Source organism: Nannobrachium achirus (genome assembly GCF_963921795.1).
Source record: "Nannobrachium achirus genome assembly, chromosome: 21".
NCBI lineage: Eukaryota > Metazoa > Chordata > Actinopteri > Myctophiformes > Myctophidae > Nannobrachium > Nannobrachium achirus.
This window is the reverse complement of record NC_137828.1, coordinates 23,832,130-23,844,910: the sequence shown is the minus strand read 5'-3', so window position 1 is coordinate 23,844,910 and position 12,781 is coordinate 23,832,130. Positions and strand designations below refer to the sequence as shown.

General features: G+C 40.7%; 1 protein-coding gene across 1 annotated transcript; it reads left to right on the top strand.

Annotated features, from left to right (window-relative positions):
- Positions 1–743: 743 nt before the first annotated feature.
- On the top strand, positions 744–12,519 carry mastl (microtubule associated serine/threonine kinase-like; the record flags this gene model as incomplete). The annotated part of the gene is made up of 12 exons (XM_080751689.1): positions 744–932; positions 3,039–3,176; positions 3,263–3,402; positions 3,494–3,582; positions 3,706–3,812; positions 4,223–4,382; positions 5,192–5,352; positions 6,169–7,320; positions 7,685–7,826; positions 11,476–11,589; positions 11,941–12,042; positions 12,362–12,519. 12 exons carry the CDS (start codon positions 744–746, stop codon positions 12,517–12,519), a joined length of 2,652 nt encoding a protein of 883 aa, XP_080607815.1.
- Between the last annotated feature and the right edge of the window lie 262 nt (positions 12,520–12,781).

The window sequence follows — 12,781 nt, the reverse complement described above, 5'->3', positions numbered from 1 at the left end:
ACTAATAGGTTTCCCTTTCTGCCCGTTGGAATTGATTGATTGATTGAAGGCTTTATTAGAAGTTTGCATAGGAAAATGTACAGATTCATGACGGTACAGTTCACTGGTACAAGGTCTACTAAAAGGAGATCCATGAAAAGACTAAGCTTATTTCAACAGGAAACCATTTAAGTATCTCATATAAAATATTATTATGCAAAGAACAGAACCATTATGTCGTTGTCAAAATATACACAAACCACTGTTATGGCACTGTTATTTTTTATTATTATTTTTTTTGCTTTTTTTTATGTGAATATAGAATTTAGATGTTAAAAAAGACAAAATATAAACATTACAAATTACAAAACAGCACAAACAGCAGTTACAGTCAGGCGGTCTATTTTACGTATGTATGTAAATGGATTACAAAATTACAACAGGACAAACAGCAGTTACAATACTAGAAAAATACAAAACTTTAAATTGGAAACAGGAAAATAAAAGAAAGTAAAGTAAAATAATGTCGCAAAATGATTTTTGCACAGGCGATTTCTCTTGCGTATGACGTATGTAATGATGACGTATGCAGCTGAAAGGACCCCAGTCAGAACTGAACGGATTTCAAATTTCAAAACAAACCTCACCCTGCCCTCCTCCTCGCTGTTCTTTCTCGAGAGTCAGACATGTTTCTAATCTGTTGACTGGTAGTTAAAGTTAAAAACACGACCTGTTTCCTTCCTACACCTTTAGAAAGGATCATTATGGACGCTAACGTCCTAACGGAGGCTCCTGGTGACTGTGGTGGTCCAGAGAATGGTAAAACATTGGCCGCCCCCAAGGCTGCGTCCATCGAGGACTTCACCATCCTGAAGCCCATCAGCCGCGGGGCCTTCGGAAAGGTCTACCTGGCGAGGAAGAACAACTGTAATGGTCGCTTATATGCGGCCAAGGTGGGTTGTACTTGACTTGGAGAGTATTTGTTTAAGCAAGGGTATCAATACTGGCAATGAAAACTGAAAAGGTCACCTTCAGGCGGCTGCTACTCGAGACTTGTAAATGGACTAAAGCCCCCATGTTTCCACACCCCCTCTTTTTTGTCCCCTTCTTCTGCTTTTGTAATCGAAGTTATTGATTGATTGATTGAAGGCTTTATTAGAAGTTTGCATAGGAAAATGTACAGTTTCATGACGGTACAGTTCACTGGTACAAGGTCTACTAAAAGGAGATCCATGAAAAGACTAAGCTTATTTCAACAGGAAACCATTAAAGTATCTCATATAACATTGAATGACAGACAAATAAAGAAAAGAAGAAAGAAAAAGAAAACAGTAAGTCTAAACAAACAGTAAGTTTATACAAGGAAGGGGGAGGGTAGGGTTGGGCTAGGTTTTTACCAGTTGTGAATGGCTGCTGCCTGTAAGTGGTTTTTCAGGGCAATTTTAAAGGATGCTAGTGATCCACACTCCTTTATGGCCTTCGGTAAGGCATTCCACATTTTTGTGGTATAGCAGAAGAACGAGTTTGACCCTTTCTTTGAGTTGACTCTGGGTTGAACGTGATCTGTGGCACTGCCTCTGGTGTTGTAATTATGGACATCCTTAACGTTTATAAAGTATTTTGACAGGTACTTGGGTGTGTAGTGTATCTTGTACACCAGGCCCATTGCAAGTTGCTGTACTCTGTCATCTACTCTGAGCCACCCCACTCTTAACTGGTGAGTAGCGGTGAGGTGAGTCTGATAGGGAAGGTTAAGCAGGACCCTAATTAGTTTATTTTGGGCTGTTTGGAGTTTAGTTTTTAGGGCTTGTGGGGCGTCACGATACCATACGTGGACTCCGTAGTCAAAGAGGGGCTGGATTATTGCACCAGCTATGGTCTTCAGTGTGTTGAAGTTGACCATTGGGGCGATCCTCTGTAGGAATCCTCTGTAGGAAACGAGTTCGTTATCCTATGTAAAGTAACCACTATGTTATATCCGTCTGTCTTTCAATGTTATATGAGATACTTAAAGTGGTGGTTCCTGTGCAAATAAGCCGTAGAGCTTACTAGGATCTCCTTTTAGTTGACCTTGTACCAGTGATTTGTGCTGTCATGAAACTGTACTTGTTTCTATTGCAAACAGCTAATAAATTCCTCAATCAATCAATCAATTGTAGATGTACTCTGTTACAAGTAGAAGTCTGGAATTAAAAATGTACTTGAGCAAAAGTACTAAAGTATTGGCATTAAAGAAATGTACTCAAAGTACCGAAAGTAAAAGTACTCATAATGCAGAAATTGAGCAGAATGTCCCGTCTATCAGCTATTTTCAAATGGCTAAAATGTATAGGATTGAAGTGGTTAATGTGTGTTTTGTAATGATATCAATCTACAAAGTAACAAGCAAATAACGTTTTCAAATAATTGTTGTGGAGTAAAAGTACACAGTATTTGGATCCGAGATGTAGTAAAAGTATTGGGAATTGGAAATACTCATTGAGTATTTCCAATACGTAGTAAAGTACAAATACCTCAGAATTATACTTAGGTCAGGTTTGCTAGCCTGGCATTAGCCAGACTGATATCATGGATTCACTCACACGTTCCTCCACGGTAACATACCGTATGTCCATGAATTGAATACCAAGGACTTCAGAAGTTAAAAAATACCGTAAAAGGACTTATTTGGGATGCTCCTTTTTAGGCAGGGTGTTTAACTGCACTTGTACTGTACTACATGTTATTATTGTATTGACTATACTTGTACTGTTCTCCATTTTTGTATAATAAAATACTCAATCAATCAATGATATCGTTGAGGAGCGTGTGAGCGAAACCATGTTATCAGTCTGGCCAATGCCAGGCTATGGAGCGGCTCTGGGGGAGCCTGGGATCGAACTCGGAACTTTGCGTTTCCCATCCGGCCTCTCTAACAGACCCTGCTTTTAAGCCCTATTTTTTTTGAAAATTGCCAATGCAACAAATTGTGAGCCTAAATCTGCTATTTTTGAAACCAGTCGAAGAATCTTTGGAATCATTTTGAAACATTTGTCTCTTAATTTCTTAAACATTTTTAGGTCATGAAGAAAGCCGACATCGTTAACAAGAACATGATGGGACAACTGAAGGCAGAGAGGGATGCACTGGCGTTGAGCAAAAGCCCCTTTGTGGTGCATCTGTTCTACTCGTTTCAATCTGAAACAAAGATTTTCCTGGTAATTTGAGACATTGACATTTAAATTGAAGCACAAATCCTCTCCTTGCACACTCCCATTATTCATATTTCATATTGCTCACACAGGTAATGGAATACCTCATTGGTGGAGATGTCAAATCGCTTCTTCACATTTATGTATACTTTGACCAGGATATGGCTGTGAAATATATCTCAGAGGTTGCAATGGCTTTGGACTATCTACACGGTCATGGCATAATCCACCGGTAGGTCCGATCAAAATATGCAGAATGACTTTTGTTATTTTCGTCTCTGTGTGTGTAACATATATATTTTTCTGAATCCTTACTTTTTTAGGGACTTGAAGCCAGACAACATGCTTGTGACCAATCATGGACACATCAAGCTAACAGACTTTGGCCTTTCCAAAGTAAAGCTTGACCATGGTATGAAAACAAATCCTGTAGCACTTGTTCAGTCACGACAATGCATAATTCAATATCCTCCCTACTAGTCCCGCACCCTACTGGTTGTATAGTATGTAATCATTTTTATGTTTCTGTTGTTAGAACTGAATCTGACAGATATCTTGACAACCCCCTCACTGGCAAAGCCTAAACAAGATTACTTCCGTACTCCTGGTCAAGTCCTGTCCTTGATCAGCTCCTTGGGATTGGTGAGTGACGTATATGACGTTGCACTTGGAAATGTGCCATTTCCTGTGTGTGTGTGTGTGTGTGTGTGTGTGTGTGTGTGTGTGTGTGTGTGTGTGTGTGTGTGTGTGTGTGTGTGTGTGTGTGTGTGTGTGTGTGTGTGTGTGTGTGTGTGTGTGTGTGTGTGTGTGTGTGTGTGTGTGTGTGTGTGTGTGTGTGTGTGTGTGTGTAATACAGTATATATAGGTTTCTGTCGGGTGGAAACCTCATTTTGTCCAAAAATAGCAGATCTACGAGCTGAAAACGTGTCACTTCATGCCATGTTCTTTTATTATACTTTTGTGTGACGCTGTAGTATGATCAAGTAGTAGGACTTTCATTAAGCAAAAACACAAACAAAAGTGTGTCTACTCTCCTATATCATCCAAAACAGAACACGCCTGCACCTGAAGCCAGTCGCCACTGTAGTGCCTCGGCTGCATGCAGTCCCATGTCCTGTGGCAAAGCAGCGCAAAGGAGAAACACTTATTGTTCACCTATTCTGAGGACAAAAGAGTGCTCTTACTCCCCCGTTGGCTACTCATGGAAACTAGGTATGTTATCAAAGCTCTACGCCAGGGGTCGAGATCCTTTTTGCCATGTTTTTATTTTCTTGATAGTCAGTGTGCTATATCAACATTAAGTTTAATTATGACACCACCTCAAAATACAATATTTCCAGCTGATTTTGATTGTCCACTTCATATACACAACCTTTTCCCCCTTGTTCTTATTAAATATTTTCTTTCATATCAAGACATTGTAATGATCATCTTATTCAACAGTCAGTGTACAGAGTTTGAATGAATGTAGAATTATGTTCCCTTGCATACATGCGAAAGGACTTAACTGAATTGACTGAATTGACAACAACACTTATTCATTATATATTTAAAAAGAAAACTCCTCTCTCTCACACTCATCCCAGTATGCCAGTGATTACCCTCCCCTGTGCCATTGTTGGCACCCGTGTTTTTTTGATTACCTTATTATTTTAAGATTCGAGCATTTGAAGTGGTCAGTGTTCATGTACAGAAGCATCTTCCATGAAATCTTAAGTCCCAGATATTTCAAATAAAAGCAAATCTGTGATTTCTTCACCTGGTTGGAAGTACAGTACAGAGTAAAGTAGTAACAAAACTAAAACAATCATCATTTGATAAATTGTGTAAATGTTAGGGATATAGCGGGGGATCTCACACTTGTTTCACAGATCACACATCAAGACTTGGTCATACACAACATTTTCAATCGTGAGATTTTATTAATCCATGTGCCCAGTCTCCTGCAACTGCTACAAGAGCTACAAGCTCTGTGGTGTGAGAGTGAAGTATTAACTTTACCTTTTTTTTTGCTCTTCCAGGACCCAACACTAGAGGGTTAAACCCACGCAGCTTTACCAAGAATCTGACTGGCATCCTGCAGAAGTCCAGAAGAAGGGTTGACACACTGAGTGCAGTCAGCACCTTGGCCTCTGTCACCGACTCTGAGGGGGGTGTCAGTCCCCTGTGGGAGTGTGACGAGGTCTGACATCTATTTCACCTTCGCATTTAATTTAACATTTTAACATTTGGGGTGCAAAAGTTCATCATTCTAATACGTTTAATTGATTCTAAAACGTAATTGATAATCGATAAAAATACAACTTTTCTTTGGGGGGAGTTTCACTTTTTTCATTAAGGGGAAGACGACCCATTTTCAATATTGAATTATGTCATTAATATACCTTAGAGGAGTTGTGTGGAAATTTAAAAAAAAAAAATGTTCCCCCCCCCCCCTTTCTGTGTTGCCTAGAACTGGAGGATTGATTTTGGGATTTGTATTGTAAATCACACCAAGATAACATCACACTGGTATTATTTTCCAAACAAACCCCAAAATCAATCCTCCACACATAGGGGTGGAACTTTCTTTTATTTCCACACAACTCCTCTAAGGTTAATTAATGACATAGTTCAATATTGAAAATGTGTGGTCTTCCCCTTTAACCATGATTAAAATGTATTAAATATTAGCATTTTTTTTTTAAACTATCCGATCTACAAGCTCACAACATGTTGTTATCGTGGGACACATTGTGAGCTTCTAGATTGTCTATTTTTATTATTTGTGTGCCATACTGTTGTACAACGATGTATAAAATGGGCTTAAGTGGTCATTCAGACTAATCGACTTGGCCGATTATAAAACAAAATTGAAAATGTTTCGATTGTGCAGTTAATCAGAAAAGGTAATCCTTCGCTGAGGAAATAATCTATAGTTGCAGCTCTAAATACCACAATATAACAAGTTTTATTGTCATAATTGTTACTAACAATTATAATTTGCTTGCTTCCTCAGAAAGAGAATGAACAAATGTGTGAGAGGAAACCGAGCACGCAGTCAGCGTTATGTGACACAAAGACAGCAGAGCAAAGCATGACTGGACGGGACGGTGCCCTGACCTCACTGGACAATGTGGAGCTCCCTGCCAAGGCCACTAGAGAACTGTCTAAGAAGTCCAATCCAGAGTCCCTCGCAGGAAAGGCATTTCCCTTCAACCAAGTGGAGCCATTCGTCATACATCAAGATGACGTTTCCCCACCTTCGACATTAGTCAGGAGTCTAACTGCACTGCCTTCATATGTTAAGAGGCCCTTTACAGCTATGGAGGGGAGTCTAGAGCCATTGGAGACCCAAACCAAGAAATCTAACGCAGTCTACACGAGATCCTGTCCAGTCCCAGGGGATGATTCAAAAAGCCATTCTGCCCCACTGGATAATTCAAACCGCCATACTGGCATGACGGGCATGTTCTCCGCTGTTGGCCTGATGTCTGATGATGACTTTACGCGGGGAAGCGGTTTACACGACAAACATAAAGCAAAGCACTCCAGTCCCATTTCCAAAAATCTCTTTTGTGAACTCGAAGAGCCGGCGGAAGACGTCTTTGTCGACAGCGCCCAAGAAACGGCAAACTCCAGTTTCCGGTTTGGCGAAGGCCGCTCCGTGTGCAGGAGTTTGAGCCTCGACACGTCCGACGGCTCCGTGCTCGACCTGTGCGTCACCGCCGACAGCCCGGGTTCGCGGAGGCTCAGCCACAGTCCCGACGAACACGTTTCAACTTCATTCGAGGAACTAGTGGAGAACAAATGTGCTGCCCTCACCAAAAAATCACTGGCCCAAATAAACGCCTACACTAGCATCGAAACGCCCAAACTTGGCAGCGGCGAACCCAAGTTCTCCTTCCGCAACCAAGTCCCGGAGCTCGGCCGCAGCGTCACGGAGTCGCCCTCGTTCCTCAAGCCGAAGAACGTGGTGGCGTTCCGCAGCTACTGCAGCACCATCAACCGCTCCAACCTCACCCATAACAACTCCCACCTGAGCTTGGCCTCCGTGGAGCACATGGACGTGTCCACGCACTCCGCGGCCGCTTGCTCCAGCTACAGCTTACCAGAGGCCACCACTCCGGTCCAGAGAAGACCCAGCTCCGCTAGCAGCGCTGTCTTTCAGGTAGTTATAATGTGGCATTAAAAACTTCTGGTGTGTTGTTTTTCTTCAGGGATTTTTTTAACAGTTCGCAGGAAAATGTGAATCCTGATAGCGATACTGTACCAGTGGTGAAAAGTAACTACATTTACTCAAGTACTGTACTTAAGTATATTGTTTAGGTATTTTTACTTTACTGGAGTATATTCATACTTTTACTTCTACTCCATTACATCTCAGAGGCAAATATTATCATTGAATACGATTACGAGCAAGCTATTCTTGGCCCAGAATATGTACAGTATATCAAGTGTGCAAATTTCATGTAGATTTTGGACTATTAACCCTCTCTTTACATTCATTATGTATTATGTTTCCCTTACCACAGACTCCCCAGCCTATGACAACCTCCCACACTCCCTTCAGGACCCCAAAGAGTATCAGAAGGGGTCCCCTGCCTGTTGAAGGGGCACCCATTCTAGGAACCCCTGACTACTTGGCCCCGGAGATTCTCTTGGGGAAACCTCACGGTATTCAAACATTACATAAAATTTGAGCTGTACCAATACCTGCCAGTATCGGAAAAGCTGCCGATACTGGCTAAAATGCTGGTATCGGCGAGTATGCCCAGGGGGTGACACTAGCGGTTGCCCGACTGCCCGTGGCAAGTAAATAAAACGTTTGGGCAAAGTGGAGTTTACTTTCATGTTGCCCAACGGGCAACTGCATTTTGTCTTCATTAAATATTATTGGCTATTTATGAAGAACAATGCTACCTTTTTTACAACTAGCTGTTGCACTCATTCTGTTTTTTCAAAGTGATTGTCACCACTCGGAAAGTCATCAATTGGATTTAACATTCATTTGTTCTATAAGCTCAAACTTTACCAACATTTTTATTGGACGATTAACTTTTTGGGCAAGTGGGCATGACCTTTGGGCAAGTAGAACATGACCTGGGCAAGTACCTCTCAGACCTTAGTGTAAACCCCTGATGCCAGTCTATGCCATTCCGAAACCACATCATTTATCACATGATATGTCATTTACAGTAATATTTTGAATGCTTCAGTTGATGTTGCACTACTGTTTGTTGTAATAACTAGCATATAGAGCTTTTAAGTGGTTAGTGTTGGACTGTGAACATTGGTGCCGCTATGAACCTTTGTGACAGACATTCTCTTTGAGTTTCAGGGAGTGGTCAGTGTGGTAAGTTTCTAAAGATATTGCAACGCCTGCGTGCAGTAACTGCATGTTGCCAGAGGAATTGGCTGCTTGGCTTTTACAAATGTCCCCTTCCCCACAGCTTCTGCAGTTCTGCCCCCTTTTGATTGGGTTGGTGACGTGCAAACTTTACTGAGCCTGATTGGAAGAAACAGGAATTTGAAAGCGTTTTCGGTTCATGTCAGAAAAGTGTCCAAGAATATGATCAGAAGGAGTCGACTAACAAAAAAGGATAAATGTGTTGTTGTCCTGTAATATATTCAGTGGTATGCACCGCAGTAGAGATGTGCCGATTGATCGGTGAGTGATCGCGATCGGCCGATAATGCCTCTATCGGCTTTGATCGGTATCAGCTTCAACTCCTACAAGTTGAATTGGATACTAAAGGACCTCAGCCTGCAATCTCCTAATGTTTATAGTTCATATACAATGTCAATGTTTTGTAAGAAGAATCATTAAATATATAAATGCTGCTACGATAACACAATAAATAGAAGAATTTATGGATTTGACGCTGTGACTGGGAATATCTGTATCGGCAGATACTGATTCCAGTTGATTGGTGATCGGTGCATCTCTAGTATGCAGTAACTCTCTGGGATTGGTTTATCACGTTCAGATGCATAAACCAATTTTACACACTTATTTTAGTAGAGCAATTTCACTTGGAGCATGCATGCCAATCAGCCTGGGAAATTATCTATGGTCGCTTTATATATTTTGCTTTCAAAAGTTACAAATAAGGCAAAAAATAATACCTGTATCAGTTATGCATTGTTCATGTTTTATACTAAAATCTGTTAATGTTCGATCAAGGGACAGTTATGTTTTCGATTTTATATACTGGACAATTAGCTGCAATCATTTAGTATTACATTTAACTCTTAGATGTTGACATTTTTTAAAAGTCCTTGTATCCGGTTGGTAGGGCTGTCATGATTATAAATTTAAGTTGACTATTAATTGCCACACAAAATTATTGTGATTAACAATTTAATTGTGTTTTCGCCATTGAACATTGGAACATAAATATAACTTAAATTTCTGTTTGGTTTTTAGTCTTCATAAATACCAATTGCACAGGTCAGATTTGGCAAATAACTTAAATATGTTTAACATAACAATTATGTGAAATGAATGTGATTGTCTCAAATAAAAATTGCGATTACGTAATAATTGTGACAGACCTAGTATCTGGTCTACACTTCTGGGCGGGGTTGCACCAGCTGTTACTAAGTTATAACGTAGCCTAGTTGTAACGTAAATGGCTTCTAAGTCAAGACTTACGCATTACTAAAATGTCAGGTGTTGCACCACACAAATTTGTTCTTACGTATCTCTAAGTAACAACTAAATATTTACACCACCCCTTGGGCAGCACTAAGTCTTTACTAAGTAACCTATCTCTATGGGAGTAGAGCAACTTCACTACTAACGTGGCAGACAGCATTATATCGGCTATTTAACTAATTCAACAATGAAACGACCCATCTGTTTAAAACATACATTAAGCCCTATATACATTTCGGACATTTGAAAATAGCCGATCTACAAGCTCATGATGTGTCTGCTATTAATAGAGTATTTCTATATTGCAGGATTGATACTTTTTTAATTAATTTGAGTACTTTTCAACCACTGCATATACAGCACAACAGCGAATTGAACGGTGCGCTCTCTTCCACTGTGTCTCCAAATATGCGCTGCCCTGCGTTTCTTCACAACGGGGGAAAATGTATGAGGCCAATATAATTTGTGATACAATCCGTTTGCAGGGCAGTGCGCTGCGCAGGGATGCGCTCGCCCTGTGCACGCATATCAGTGACTTGTACATGCCAGTGGAGAGACGGAGCTCTCTGTTGACAAAAGACGATGTAAGCAATTTACCCCGAGTGAGAGGACATTATGCTCTGATAATGTCCTGTGTGAGGGGGTGATCGGACGAGGCGAAGCCGAGTCCGATAACACCCTCACACAGGACATTATCAGAGCATAATGTCCGACCCCGAGTGGTAAATAGCTTTTCTACCACTTTTTCCCTTATACATGAAAGAAAACACATAGTTGTAACTTGCAAGGATCTTAAGTTACAATCATTATTGCCTATAAAACTTCCGCGAGACAGCAGATAGTTCCACCAACAACATCTTCTACTCACCAACAGATGGCGCCAACTCCATACTAATCCATGCGTCTAGCTTACAGCTAAGCTAACGTCAGTTAGAAGTACCGTTCCGGCCGTAAATAGAGGCTGTTCGCTTCCAGAAAGGCATAGGTTCAGAGAAAAGGGGCTTTAAAGTTGGCGGATTGCATTGGATCCAAATAAATCGGCGACTATAGCATGCACGTTAGTAAACATAGGACCGTTGCCACGGTCATTTGTTGGTTGGGGGAAAGGTGTTCCGACTACCTCCTGAAGTCCCCGGATGTACACTGAGGCGCATTGATCTCGGACAAGTCCTCACACAACTTTGCGGCAGTTGTTCTGTCATAACCTCCGGAATTTAGCCAATCAGAATCCAGTATTTGAACACGTGACTCGAAAAAGTGGTAGAAACAAGCTTTATTTCCTTACTAGAAACAGTTCGTTTTCATTGGATTCGGGAGCTATGACGTCATTTTATGCGACTATACATTACTTTAGGAACAGTCTACGCATTACTAGTTACGTTATGCCTTAAGCAGTCGTGGTGCAACACCTGTTAGTAACTCACTTAGGTACAAACTAACTAGTAGTTACTAAGCCTCTAGTAAGGACTTTACTCCCTAACTTAGGGCAGAACTTACGTTCTGGTGGTGCAACTGGCCCCTGGTGTGTAATCTTTCTAACTTGGTTGCTGCTTCAGCCACTGCAGTAGTATTAATTCACACTCTTAATGGGAATTAATCAAATAGAGTGAATATTGATGCCAAAATGTCAACTCAAATGTGACCCTGCCCTTTTCTTGCCTGCAGATTTCAGGGTGGACTGGTGGGCTCTGGGAGTGTGTCTGTTTGAGTTCCTTACTGGTGTGCCTCCATTCAACGACGAGACTCCTCAGCTGGTCTTTCAGAACATCCTCAGGAGAGGTGAGGCTTTGGATGTGTTTTTTGTTGTTTCTTGCTATACCTTGTATGTCCCTCCTTTGGGTAACACGTCTCTAGTCCTGTATTGTCTTGTAAACGTACTACCTTAAGAATGTCTTTAAACAATTTTTTTGTTGTTTTTCTTTATGCTTTTTTTCTCCAAAAAGGTTTTTTGTATGGTTTCCTTAACAGGAACACAAAGCTTTTGAGTGTCTCTTAAGGCCTGACCGCAAATGCAACTCCTTGCAACTGCTTGCAACTGCCTTTTTGGCATAATGGTTGCAAGTAGTTGCATGTTGCAAGGAGTTGCATTGGACTGGCCTTTTAAACTTCCATTGCTTTCAACCATTTCAGATATCCCCTGGCCTGAGGGAGAGGAGGCACTATCGGACAATTCCAGGCATACCATTGATATGCTGCTGGCAATGGACATGTCCAAACGGGCTGGTCTCAAGGGTGAGAACCAGTACAGTATATGATTTAGATTGAAATATATTGTTTGTCAGCACTGAACATCTCTTAGTTCTAAATGAATGATTGCCTCATAGGCTGTGATGTTAATAATTTTAAGACGTAGTGTAAAATAATTCTTAGTAACTCTGATATTTCATTTTTTTTTTTTTTTTCTGTTCTAGTTCTGGATTTTATTACTTTATCTTGAATATTACATTGACTTTAAAGGGCAGAAAAGTACCCAGGAAGTCATGAGAAAGCAAAAATGAATGTCAATGTTGCGCTGCTATTCTTAATTTCTGTTTTGTTTCATGTCCACCAGAACTGAAGTGCCACCCTCTGTTTGAGGGCTTAGACTGGGACAACCTTCAGAACCAGCCCATGCCCTTCATACCCCAACCAGAGGACGAAACGGATACCTCGTATTTTGATGCAAGAAACGAAGCCCAACACTTCAACATGTCGCGCTTCAGTCTATAGTGGACAACAAACATAAGACACTTTTCACTGTGGGAAAACACTTTCCGTTAATAATAATAATAACAATGGTCACCAAAGGTATCCAATTAATTACAACAAATATGGGTTACAGCCATTTTGAGCCTGAGGAATCTGTCCGTGGCTGTGTTAATTTTTTTTATATAATTTTACGGTCCTAAAAACGTTGATTGTGTTTAAATGCAGCAATAAAGCTACTGAGTCTTATACAGTTGTATATTATAATTCTATGATATAATGTACT